General features: G+C 29.5%; 1 protein-coding gene across 1 annotated transcript in view; it reads right to left on the bottom strand.

Annotated features, from left to right (window-relative positions):
* Positions 1-11,982, bottom strand: part of Tsp2A (tetraspanin 2A) — a gene marked incomplete at its 5' end in the record, with an annotated part of 15,029 nt that extends 3,047 nt beyond the window's left edge. The window contains 3 exon segments of the mRNA XM_014421371.2: positions 618-797; positions 2,620-2,817; positions 11,776-11,982. Of these exon segments, the coding sequence (XP_014276857.1) occupies positions 618-797; positions 2,620-2,817; positions 11,776-11,841 (444 nt within the window).
* Positions 11,983-13,961: the final 1,979 nt, after the last annotated feature.

Below are 13,961 nucleotides of genomic sequence, written 5' to 3'. Positions count from 1 at the left end.
TTAAAGGTTTTATTTATTTATTTTATATTAATTTATCATTATTTATTATATTGAGTGGGGGTTGTTCAGTGGTGTTCACTGTGCTCCTAACTCCAAGGATAAGGGTTCGAATCCGCCTATGACAGATAATTAATTATTCTGTTACCATAGAATAAACATTTTTTTTATTCAAGTGAAATTTGTGTGACACCTATAAAATCTCTTTCTTAACTTCAAAGGTATTAAAATTGGTTTAAAATTTTTAACGATGATTTCCCTAAATTAAATAATTATTAATCGTTAATGAAGTATTGTAGAACTCTTCATCTTCTTCTTCTTTTGTTCATTATTTTTTTTTTGACAATTGATTAGATGAATATTGGATAGAGAGGAATATAGAACCGTTTATAGTATCTGGTTGTTTACAAGTAAGAAGTTAATTTCAAAGTAGTTAACATTTATACATTGTAACGAACCTTCTATTCACTATAAAAAACCTAAAACACCTAAAATTTACCAGATATCTTAAAACGCAATAAATATAATTTTCTGTCGCAAAGTAAAAAGAAAAATCATTTTAATATAGTTACTGCATATAATTATGTATATCAGAATTTATTAATAAGTAAATAACTTACACTCTCCTGTATGGTGGCTAAAATTTTATTGGCTGGCTCGTAAGATGGATACAACTGGATCAAACCAACCATAATATTTTTTATTGCGTAGTGGATTGAAGATTTGAATGAACTATTTTCCATCAATACGGCGGCACCAGCTAGGCACAGAATGAAGAGCAGAAGCTGGGCAACTATATTCTGAAAAATAAATAAATTATGAGATAGAATTATTGAAATACGTACTTGTATATCGTCGCTTTAGCTGTGATAACTCATGAAAAGTAAAAAAAAAATAGGTTTTTTATATTATTAAAAAATCACATTATTCTAGAGACACCTAGTCTTGAATATGTTTTTTGTACGATACCAATATATTTTTTTCTGATTTTGAGATTTATTTCGAAATATCCGTAGAAGCTTTGATTATTTAATTAATTAAATGATTCCAAATTATTTTCGGACTTACGAGGTATCACAGCTTAAATGACATTTTTAAAACTTATTCCTGAGATTGAAAAATAATTATAAGTTTATTTTAATGTAACTCTTTGAGCTATCGTTGAAATTAAGTTTAGTAAAAAGTAACGTGATATTGACCAAAGTCATTAACTTATATTTATAGAAGTATTTTTTTATTTCTGTATCTAAAATCTAAAGCCAGGATCGTGTAGAAACCCCTACACAGTTTATACAGGTGACATCTCATTCCCTTTCTAGCATTATTTTCACCACACATGCCGATGACAGATGTATGCTACCAATAAATGACGAAAACTTTTACTTTATTGCATCCCAAACTCTCCAATGACAAACCCCTTGAATAATGGTCTCAAACTTAGAGGATACAAATTAATTCATCAAATTACCTTTACGTTCTATCGTAAACCTATAGTTCTGTCCTGTCTCCAGTATCCTTTATGATACTCCGCTTATCCTTGTCATAGACCTCTATGGAACACTACTGCATCTAAGCATACAAATAACTTGGAATACTCATACAAGATTAAAAAGACAGGAAAAGGCTCTACACTAGACAAGCGGTTCCAAGCTAATTAATTACAAAATGCTCATTTACATGACTCTAATAAGCCCTATTTAGACTTCAGTTGTGCTTTGGGTTTCTACTAAACCATTGGATTGGTTTTATTGATTTACACGCAAAGTTACAATTTCTCATAAACCTACAGCTTTCTGCACTACAGCATCTTTTATTACTCTACTTATCCCTGTCGAATAGACCAGCTACCTAGAAACACATCTGGACAAACGACTAACTTAAAATAATCTTACAAGATAAAAAGGCAAGAAAAGGCTCTGCACCTATTAGACAAGCGGTCTCAAGCATTTAATTAATTATAAGAGGCTCGTTCACATGACTATATTAAGGTCTAAGTTGAGCTTTGGGGTTCTAATCAACAATATAATTCCTCTCACATCAAATCCTTACAAACCAAAATTCTCAATCCTCCTTACTTTTTTACAAATGAAATCATTCATAATGACTTAAATGTTTCATACGTTGTCTGAATGACAATTCTGGAACTAAATGGCAATTCTTCCATAGTAAACTCCATTCCGTTTCTAGCCGTGCTTCCTCTTAAGCTCCTGATCATTATCCTAAGCAACAAAAAAGAAATTGGCCTCGAGGCATTCCAATACAGAAATGTTACCAATTAGTAGTTTCACTTCAATACATAATAGTTATGTACCACATTAACTTGTGGTATTTTTAGCATATAGCTCTTCTACAATAGACGAGTGGTTGGTATACTCAAGAAGCTTAAGAACCAATTTCAACATTAAAGGCGCCCGAAATAAATTATAAAAACAGCAGTTACATTTCAGTAAATAATTTTTAATATTCTTATATAACTCACATGTAGTAAACATTTCAATGAATGAACATAGCATTCTGAGGAAATGCTAGAACATTATTCACTTATAATTGAGCTCTCTAGTTTTCTTATATTAATTAAGAATAAATACTACCGACTCCAATAATTTTAAATTATTTGTTTACCATCGTTAGCAATTTCTTGCTTTCTGCAAAAGTTCCCATGCAGCTTAAAACACCCGATGCTATGTGAGCTAGAGCACATACAATGAGAATGTACAGTCCAGTGTAAAATTGTTTAACTTGTAGTTTTTCTATCCAATCAGTGATTTCCGGATCGAATCGTACCCAGAAGCATATTCCAATCAAGATAATACAAACGAGCTGAAACAAAAAATATATAATTCAATTATAGTAAATATGAATAAATACATAAAAAAAAATTTTCAAAAAAAAAGTCTGGTGACCATCCCTAACGAGAAAATCCAGAATAAATACACTATCAAATATTATTTTATAACCATCTGTAATGTACTAAGAATAAAAATGTTAAATAAAAATTACGGAATACCACCATGGCTCCTCGGCTACTAGAGGTGCATTATATATAATGTTTTCGGTAGCACTACAGACCTTGAACATCCCGATCTGTTTTAGATTGAAGGAAATGTTTTCTTCTAACTGATATTTATCTGGAGGAGTAATTGTACACCTCCACGTATTTTTTTTCCTCTACAGGGTCATTTCGTGGAGGGAGATTATATTATACAGGCAACCGAACGATTCAAACCTGTGGGTGAGAGTCGAGATATCATTCTCAACCCACCCAGGCTGGAATCGAACCGGCAACGTTGCAATTATGGGGTTACTAAGGTGACGTCTCAACTCCATCAACTACAACGGCCACAGCGCTGGAGAACCTATATTTCTTTTTCTGAAGCAGACTATCCGTAGAAAAGTTCCAGGCGGTTATTTGAGATCCTGGAAAACCCCCATACGATTCTTGATTAATGTACACTGATTGGTCATCAGTCAGTTCACCCGTCCAAGTACTGACCATGCTCTATGCTGCTTCACTTTAATCACCAATTAAACTTAGTCAGCTTGACTATTCTGGCTACTGATGTTATATCTGCTTATTGTTACTTAAATAATTGAAAACACAAGTCGTTTTATAGATATTTTGTGAAAGAACATTAATAAATATAGATATCCTTTGTTAACGTATATTGATGAATCCATTAGATCATGTAAGGATACCAAAAAAAAATAATAATAACAATGCTTTACTGATAAAAATTAGCATTGAAATTTTCCCCAATTTAGGCTACATCACTAATAAATCATGCTATTCAGTCCAAGCCTTAAGAAATACTTCACTGCTGCATCCTAGCATGTAGACTAAATCACTTGAGATAGTACATTTTGTTGAGATAAATTGTTTTATTGCATTTATCTATCAATTTATATTCATTGAAAGATTTGTGCGTTGTTGTCTAAAGTTTTTTAATATTCGGTTGACACTGGCAACACTGCTGATTGTAACCTACCTTCCCGCTACGGACTAAGTCCTTTGACCAAGCTCTTGCCTTCATGGCGCTTTGTTATGTGTTTATATGTAATGAGCCTTTTTATAATTATATTCAACTTTTATCGACTCTGCTAGTTTTTATCTAACCTATTTACTTCAATACATTTTCACATAAAGAGGCGAAGCAATACTTTAACAATGTTGTAGTCTTGACGAAGGTTTAATAGCCGGTTATTGGTTGCAATTATTTTGAAATATTTAAAAAATAAACTAATGGAATCTGTTAATTTTATGAGTTGTCAACTATACTGTTTCGAATAATTTTTATTTTATAGAGAGATTAAAGTTACTTGAAATTGTAACGATACCGAAATTGTTATAATTTGACATTCCCACTCTGGGACCATAGAGATCCTCAATGGATGATTTGAGAAAAAAATAAATAATATTCCCCATTTTTTACAACCCCAATAATAAATCTAAAGTCTTTTGAAACACCTTATTTTAAAATAGATAACATAAATTGAGATTAATTTAAAGAAATTGAGAAAGTAGGTTGTGAAAATTAATTTTAAAACTTGTTATTTAAGTGTGTACGTGCTTACTGTGTGTGAGTGAAATGTTTAACTTATGTCATGAGTCATAAAAAATCATTTATTACATATGACTGTGTCAGTAAAACAACTATTTACAGTTACGAGTCATACAAAACCATTCATTACATAAGATTATGAATTCCGACTAGTAATCATAATAATTGATTACACGATTATAATAACTATCACGTCATGAATCATTTTTGCTTTATTAAATTAAATTACTATCATCGTAAAAAAAGAATTACTAATGTAGTTATTTGTTTTATCTGCCAACAACTAGGATATGAAGGGCAGGATATCTGAGGTAGCCATGGTTTACTTTAGGTATTCATTTAGCTCAGCTCTGTTGACAATTAATTGACCTTTCAAATGATAAATTGTATGAATTATTAAAAAAAAAAAAAAAAAAAGCAACGGGTTTCCATGGGAACACAAAGAATAATTTTTAAAACACGAGTTAGCACAAACCCCAATATCAATACGCCTTATCTTTGCTAATTCTGTTATAATTTTTTTTTTCGAGTTACTCTTATCGCCTTCTAAGCGATGAAGTTACATAGAATAACATAAAATGTGTACTGCAAAATTAATTTTGACAACTGTGGATTGATAAACTATTTAACTTGTGTTTATGTATTTTTTGTATGTATGTGTCAATTTTATTTCTTGTATCATTATCATCTACGTTTATAGTAGAAAATAGATTTATGGTTTAACTTCTTCGTTCAAACTTTTAATATGTGATTCAGTAGTAGTGATATTAGGATTCAGACATTTACTTTCACTTAGCTATGTATTGAATATATAATAAGGGAAAGTATTTCGATCACACGAAATTTCGGATTCGAGTTTTCAACGGATATACACGTTTAGAGAATCCTGGAACTAAAATTACATATCTAAGGGGGGGGGGGGGTATATGCCTTGGATGTGACAGCAACTTTTTCGATAAAATGGACCTTCCGGAAGTGCCAGTTTATAGAGTCGAGTTTTCACATTTCCTCCAAAACGACTCAAACTATTTTGGATGAATTAGGTGAATTAATAAGAAATTCAAGTATTCTTTAATACCAGAAAGGTCTTATCCTCATTGAAATAGTACAATAGGGCTTAAATGCCAAATTTTCAAAAATTCTTACTCTAAAGTACCTTTAATTCGGTTTATTTTAAAAAAAATAACCAGTTCTTATTGTTGGCAATAATAAAAAATGTACTAATACAAAAAAATACGGAATTTTGTGAATAACTAAAAGATAAAAAAGGAAAAAATTGAAACATCCAATTCGATCGGGAAAAGCTAAGCCCAATTTTTGCATGCATGACGGCTTCGTTTAATTTTTTTAACTATTACAACTTTTAACTTTGTTATTACCACTTTGAGAATCTCTAAAATACGAATTTTTATAGCAATAATAAATAGAAAAAGGTTTTGTCCATAATTTTCACCTTTCCTGGTCTCCAGATTTTTTTTTTCGAAAACCACAAAACAACTTGCTCCACTACACAATTAACTTCAACACGAGCTCACTAATCTACACAAAACTTGGGAACGTAAGTTTTTAAAATTATTTTATACCAGATCGGCCTGGTGGGCCTTACATGTTTAATATAAGTTACTTATTTTTTTTAAACAATTGATCATGGGTGGGAGGTATAGTCTCATAAAATCACTATATACAATGTTATAAATAAAAAAAATATTAAGATAAAATAAATAGATAAAAATAATATATCTTAATAAGAGAGAAAAGTAAGTAAAAAAATAACAACATTGGTAGACCTAACATAACAAACAATTACCCTCTAATGGGGAAAAAATTTAATTTGAAAAAAGGAGCAAGTTGGTAAGTGAAAATTTTGTGAAGCACAATTGCAGAGCTAATAAAAATCGTAAGAAATTTCTTACAATTATAATGTTTCATGTTCAAAAGTTCTCGCTCTTTATAGGAAGTATCACATTCAAGATTAGGCAGAACTAGTGATTTAGGTAGTTAAAAAATAAATAAATAATAAAATTTTGAAATTAAGTTAAACTTTCACTAAACATTAATTAGATGATTAAATAAAAAGTAAGGATCACTAAGTTAAAATAAATTTAGAACAAGAAATCTTAATAGATCTTCAACGTTATAACGTAGGGAATCACATCGGGGATTTGAACACACTACTTTTATTTATAGGTGAAATAATTATAAAATAAATTACACGATTACTATGCATTAAAGTCAGTGAACTGACTAATCATATTGCAATAATAGTATGTTTATGAGCTATAATAAATATAAGTTCAATTATTTTAATGAAATAATAAAATGATTTGTTCTACACAGTATTACAATTTCATTGAGGGAAATGTATCTGATAATAGATAGATCACTTCTATTTTAAGTTTTCATTTTTTGTTGAACCTTCGATAAGATCTCAAGATTATGCAAGGGTGGGGGATTCCCTCATAAACGGGATTGCTACTAATTGTTCAAGTGTGAAATCAAAAATAAAATAAATTATGCCGCGGAAATATGACATAGTATTTTAAGAAGATAAATATCATTGTTTTTATTTTGCCTAGTTCTCAAAATGTCATAGAAAATGAGAATTGTACTTTTTTTTTATCAGTATCTTTTAGCAATAATATTAATAAATGCCATAAAATAAACTACTTGTTTTATTAAACTTGTTTCGACACGACGATAAATTAGCAACAAGTTAAAAATTGAATATTTTCGAAGTAGAGTTTAAAAATATTATAATATTTATTAAATATTACTTAAGAAATATATTTAAAGTAATCATATATAAAAATAAAATAGAAGAATTAAATATACATTTATTTATATAGGTATATCTTTATCTTTTTATGATAGGTCGTCTTGATGTTAAAATAAGTATTTAATATTTGGTAAGTGTAACATTCCTTGTCCCTTATTGGTTCAAAACTCTCAGATTCGTAATACCAATTAAAAAGACAGGACAAAATCTAAAAAAAAATTTAGAACCTTGCAGCATCTTTTCTAATTTTTTTCTCAATAGTATAAAAGCTTTCCATATATAAAAAAATACATAAATAAGGTATCTACTGAAATATTAAAATTATTATCGTTGTCTAACTTATTTTTGTATCTTTATTGACTTATAACAACTTCATACTTAAGAATTAAGATGATTTGTTTTTCATCGTTAATTCTAATTTAAAAAGTTACTATTTCCTTTTTAAAAGAAATTCCAAAGAGAGCTGAAATAATACTGATCACAAAGGAACAGTAGGAACAGTTTATGGTTTGTTATCTTATAAATTTATTGGACTTGCATTTTTCTTGTATGACTCATCGAGTTACGAGTCATTCAAGGGTGTTCCAAGTGATTCAAATTCTCTTTATATGAGCTATTTTAACTTTTTAATATGAAAATCCCGCTGATGTGAGTCATTCCTCTCAAAAAGCGGATGAGTGATTACACACAAATACACGAACCTCCATCCCCTCCCATTTATCAAGTAATAGTTTTAGAAAGTCCCCCACAGGGATTGCCCTATCTATAGATAGAAATAGTTAATGATAATAAATGCTATGCGAACCGGAAGGTTCAATGCCGATACCATCAATCGTTGTCTATCAACATCTGCCCAGAGATGCCCGTCCCAAATCTGCAAGATTAGTCTTCGCAATGCTCACGCTTACGAGAGTCTACTCCTTACCCCTCATTTCAGTGTTTAATAAGATTTTAGGGATCCGTTTGTTACTAAGCCCTACAACTTTACACGAACAATCTTGTTCGCAACAATGCTATAAACTGAATTATGTCTAATAGGTCCAGTTACCACAATTCAGACCATCTACAGCCTAGGATTGAGGTGTCGGCTGTAAAAACTGCAGCGGCGCGGTTCGAATCCGGCCTGGAGGGTAAACTTTTGTTTCAAGGCGGCCCACGTAATGAAAACTTGTCCCTCCTAACATGGTTAGAATAGGGTGCTAACCTACAGATATTAATTAAACTATTGACGGATACATAGACCACCGTATATCAGAAATTACCAGGAAGTGGGTGATAAGAAAAAAAATAAGGTTCCCACAATTCGGCGTAGTAATCCTCTTTCGGCCTGAATATTTTAAGCTATACTTTATTTTCAAAAAGCTTTATTGTAAGAGACAGTAAGTAGTTAACATCAAAATAATTAGTTATAAATGCCGTTTTTATGAAAAGAAGAACCTATCAAACATGGGTAGGGTACTAACTACTTTAAATCAGCTTCGAACAAAATAAAATAATTTTAAACACGGCTAATCCATTACGATACAGTTTCAATTTGTTCCCACATATAAACTTTATTGCTAAAGCAATTGAATCAATAAGTCAATTTGGTTCTTGGTGAATTTATATATTTATTGGCAATAGAAGAAGATCCAGAAAGGAAATATTTATCAATGTTTAGATTCTTAAATGTAGATTTAATGACGAGTGCCCTACTTTATTTGTATGAATAATTGATAAGGTATTTTTTATGATTACTAAAAACTACCACCGATTACCGCCGAGATTTTGTCAAAGAATACATTTCATAGCATAGAGAAATATTTTATTCATAAAACAAATAATATATGCTAATCTAGGTGTACGGTTTTTTTTTTCATTTCTGAGTCCCTTCATACCGAAAGACAATATTTTAATATGTGGCAAGAGTACGAAGTTACTAATACCATATGTAAAAATACGGTGAACCTGTTTTCATTAGAAAACATAACTAAAAGTTCTGGATTTATAATAAAACACAATTTAGAGGTTACCATTACAAAAATATTTTTAAAATGATAGAAATCTTTCTGAAACAGAAAAATTATGGTATATTCTTATGTAAATATACAAGAAGAAAGCTGAGCGGAACAACATGCTATTTGAAATTTTAGGGTAAATTAAAACGGGAATTTTGCTTGAAAGAATACACTAAGACACTTTTAACTTTATACAATTGTACACCTTGAAAATCCAGGAAATTACAACCAACAGGTGTACTTTAATTGTTAAAATTTCAAAATATTGGTAATAATATATTGATGGTAAATTCTGATGATGAGTCTAACATAGGCCCAAACCACTCATATTCAAAATTAACATTAATTTAGTTATTTATAATAATTAATTTAATTGTACTATTCCTTACTTTATATATTTTTTTATAACTGTTTCGTATAAATTTGAATATATTTATACTTATATACAATACTTACAATACTTATATACAATATTTATACTTGTATATATTTATACTTATATACAATTTATCAATTTAATTATTTTAAATCATCTATCATGGTTGTATTATAATTGTATTTTAATAATAACATTTGAATATTATATTTTCGTTATTGGTTGAGTTTGCATGTATTTAATGAGTTGTAGTGAATAACTCTTATTTATTAAATTTCTTTGTTTTAATACATCAGTTACAACGTTGTAACTTATATTTTATATTATAGTTATTCAGTATAACTCATTAAATAATATTTGTTTTATTTTTATACTTTTTCAAGTCTCATAATATATATACTTTTTTTAATATTATGCTTATTTTTATTGATTAATTTAGTACTAAATGTAATTTCTTATAAGTATTGAAATGAAATAAATCGGTTCTAGAATTATTTCCAATCTACAATCCGTCCCACTATAGTTTATATGTACAAGAGCCATGTTATGATAGATTTTTTTTTTCAAATGTTTATGAACAGTTTGAATTGTAATTTTAAAAAATGAGTACAAATATAGTAATTAAAATATGAAAAAATAAATAAATTAAAAATGAAAACATTTAAGAAATTATTTATCCTTATTTACCAAAAAAAAATATTGATATATAAATATTCCCCTCGATTTCGCTTATGTAAAAGAATATTGTATTTTGAGTCCTAAAACACTAACGGGATATTTCTGTCTAATCTGAAACATCAAACATAAAAATCGGTAGTCCAGTTGACGGAAAGAATAAACTCATTTAATCCAATAATTTTTCAGTATTTTGAGCTACAATTGTTTCAAAACAATCACGAGATCTTGCTGGATAATTTAAAAAATCAAGCATGAAAATCGATTGAGCGTTTTGCTCGCAAATTGTTATAAGTCTAAGAGCAGGTTAGGAGACGCTTCTGAACACAATACCTTCCTTTTAGCTGCGCCGTTGTCCGTTAATGAGAGTGTGGACTGCAGAAATTTTACTTCAATTTTTTTATTTTGATCAAGATGGCAATGTTAATATTACTCACATGTTCATATATCATATGTCAGAATAAATTAACGCTGTTCTTTGCTTTTAAGTCTGAAATGTTGTCCATTTCGAGTTTATGTCTCCGTTGCCTGACCAAGCAGCATATAATTTTTCCAATATGTAACATTGTATTCAAAGGCTCTTAAAAACCATATCCATGTTTATAACTATATACACACATACATACATATCTTAGCCATTCAGAATAATTGGAGTACAGATTAAAAGATGTGTTTGTTTGAACGAACATTAGACAAAGATTAAGTTTTACATAGAAGCACCCAGGATGTTTTCTTGAAACTTTGCACTATAAAATTGGCTTTGGTCTAATGTTAATAATGAAAAATAAATCATATGTTACAGATCAACCCAACAGAAAACGATGAGACTAAAAACTTCAACAGCATTGAACTCCTGTAATAGAAGTTGGTCTTAAAGAAGAATACGAAAATAACCCTCACAATTTATTCAAAACCTTATACAGTAGCAACAGAATGTAAAACATAATAAAAGCAATACGATTTAAATTATAAACTTTTTTTAAATTGCAGTTTTAATCAAGCTTCTAATTTATTTCAGATTATTAGTGGATGTTAATTTCATTTGATTATTCAACTATATAAGTCATTTGAAAACTTTAATAATAAATGGCAATATTACATGATATGTATTATTGTATATGTATATGTATTATTGTGATATGTATTTATGGATAACTCCATTAAGCATAATGGACGCCAGTCAATTACTGATATATTAAATTTAAACAATTACCTATTTATACGATACATATGTACATGATAAAATTAAAATATCGAAAATAATAAATTGATAGCGTCTTATTTTAAAAATACTACTAAATACAAAAATGAGCATAAATGGATACTGTTAATATCCGTAATAAAATAAATAATTACTTGCTGAACTAATAAATAAATAAGTTTTTTTTCATTTACCCATGTAATGACGTTGAGACAGAATAATATGTATTCAATGATCATTTTACTTTTCCCGGCCGACATTTTGATGCGGGTTAATGTTTTACTAAAATCGTGCACAAAACTAAAACCATGAAACACTCATACACAGTTAATCTTCACTGATAAGATAAATCTGATGACACAGTACGTTTGAACAAGCCTCGCCCACAGGTGACTTATTCTCTGAAACATAAATATTTAGGACAGGTGTGACAAATCTAATTCATAATAAACTCGGGGTATTTCCTTGTAGTTCTGCTTATTACCATAGCAAGGATTTCGTTTCGGGAGGGGGGAGATTTCCATCCTAGGACTATAGAAGCCCGGGTCTTCCGGAAAATGTTAATAAATTTTCCAGACAATTATTGAAATTAAACACTTCTAAATTTATGCATGCTATGCCTTCCTAAATCTCTTCTAGGCTTTTTTAAAATTTTATTTGCAATATCCGAAAATTCAGTATTCTTGACATAAAGTTGAAATTTAAAAACCATTTTTTATATGACAACCAGGAAAGTTAGTTGCAAAAAAGAGTTTTTGATTCCGTGAAACGTCTTGGGTTATTTGGCTCCTGAACGGGCAGACCTAAGAGAGTATAAATTTTAAAATAAGACTTTTTTTTTATAATATGCATTATCCGATTCAGTGGATATGCGACTAATCATTATTCAGAAAAATATAACATAATATTATTTGTAAAATAATATAAAAATAGATTTATATAGGTTTGATTACAGTCAAGAATAAGTGAAAGTATTTGGTAACTTCGGAGGGTTTAAGACCCATTGGATACTGCCAAGTATAGGTAGGGGGAATAAAAAATGGCGACTGTTTCAAAGTGATAAAAAAAACTAATTTTTCATTCGGAGCTGTATATCTTAAAAGGTAGGAACAACACAAGAAAACCTAAGAGAACGTCATTTAAAGAAGAGCAAATATGCTAAAACATGAACCCAAATAGAGTTACTTACGTTAAATAGTTTTCGAGATATAGCTTTTTAAAAAGCAACATTTCTTAAAAATCTACTAAAAGATTAGTTGTTAGTTAATTTATTTTGAAAAATTTATATCTCAAAAACCATTTGACGAACAGATGTCTATTAGCACTCAAATTAAAGCTAGTTTAATGAGCTATAAAGTAGTTTATGATATTTATCTTCGTAGGAGTAATAGATTAGTTCGCTAAAATATATTGATTTATAGTTGTTCGGACAAATTTTCATTTGCCATATTTATAATCATATGTGAATATCATAAAAACTACTGCCCCTACGAAGATAAGTATAATACACTACTTTATATTAAGTTAAATGTCCTTTATTTTGAGTGTTGGCAGACATATGTGCGTCTTATAGATCTAGAGATATATTTTTTCAACATTTTATACGAACAACTAGAAATTTACATTTTGTGAGTTTATTTTGTCAAATATCATAAAAACTACTACTCCTACAAAAATAAACATAATTAACAATTTTGTAGTCAATTTAACTAGCTATAATGTCCTCTTATATTTTCTAGTGTTGTTGGTAGTTTTTAAGATATAGTGCTCCGAATGAAAAATTAATGTTTTTTTAAGGTTTTGAAACAGCCGCCAATTTTTATTCCCCCTACCTATACTTGGCAGACTCATGAATTTAGACTAGTAATTATTCTCAATCAATTATACCTAGTTTTCATTAAAGTAATACAAAATTGGGGTGAGATAACTGCCTTTTTTTCTTCCCGGCTCTTGTACAATTTAGTTTCTTCGTATTATTGTATCTTATTACCCGTCCGCTATACGGGAATACAGTCCTGTCTTGTCTATTACCACTAACCACCTGATCAACTTGGTGAAGTTTCATTAGAGAATTAAATTTAACAAAACTTTCCAATCTTATTTTTTGTTTTTGGCGCCGCAGAGCGGTGGAAAATGTGAAAAAACCTCCAAAATGTAATGTGTCTAGTCATGTTGATGAGTGTGGTTTCTTACACTCAAATACCTATTAATGAACAGAAATGAGAAAAGCAGTTCTGAACCTAGAGAATATGAACCAAAACAACCAACCTCAAGCTGCAGTCAACCAAGCTTTAGCAACTGCCAACCCACCTCCGCAGGTGATTCAACCATTACCAGAAGTCTCTTCAGCGCAATTTCATGCCACGACGCTAGAATGGAT

Source organism: Halyomorpha halys, unplaced genomic scaffold (assembly GCF_000696795.3).
Source record: "Halyomorpha halys isolate HHAL.00 unplaced genomic scaffold, Hhal_1.1 Scaffold315.1, whole genome shotgun sequence".
In the NCBI taxonomy this organism is placed as follows: Eukaryota; Metazoa; Arthropoda; class Insecta; order Hemiptera; family Pentatomidae; genus Halyomorpha; species Halyomorpha halys.
This window is presented reverse-complemented; position numbering and strand designations above follow the sequence as displayed.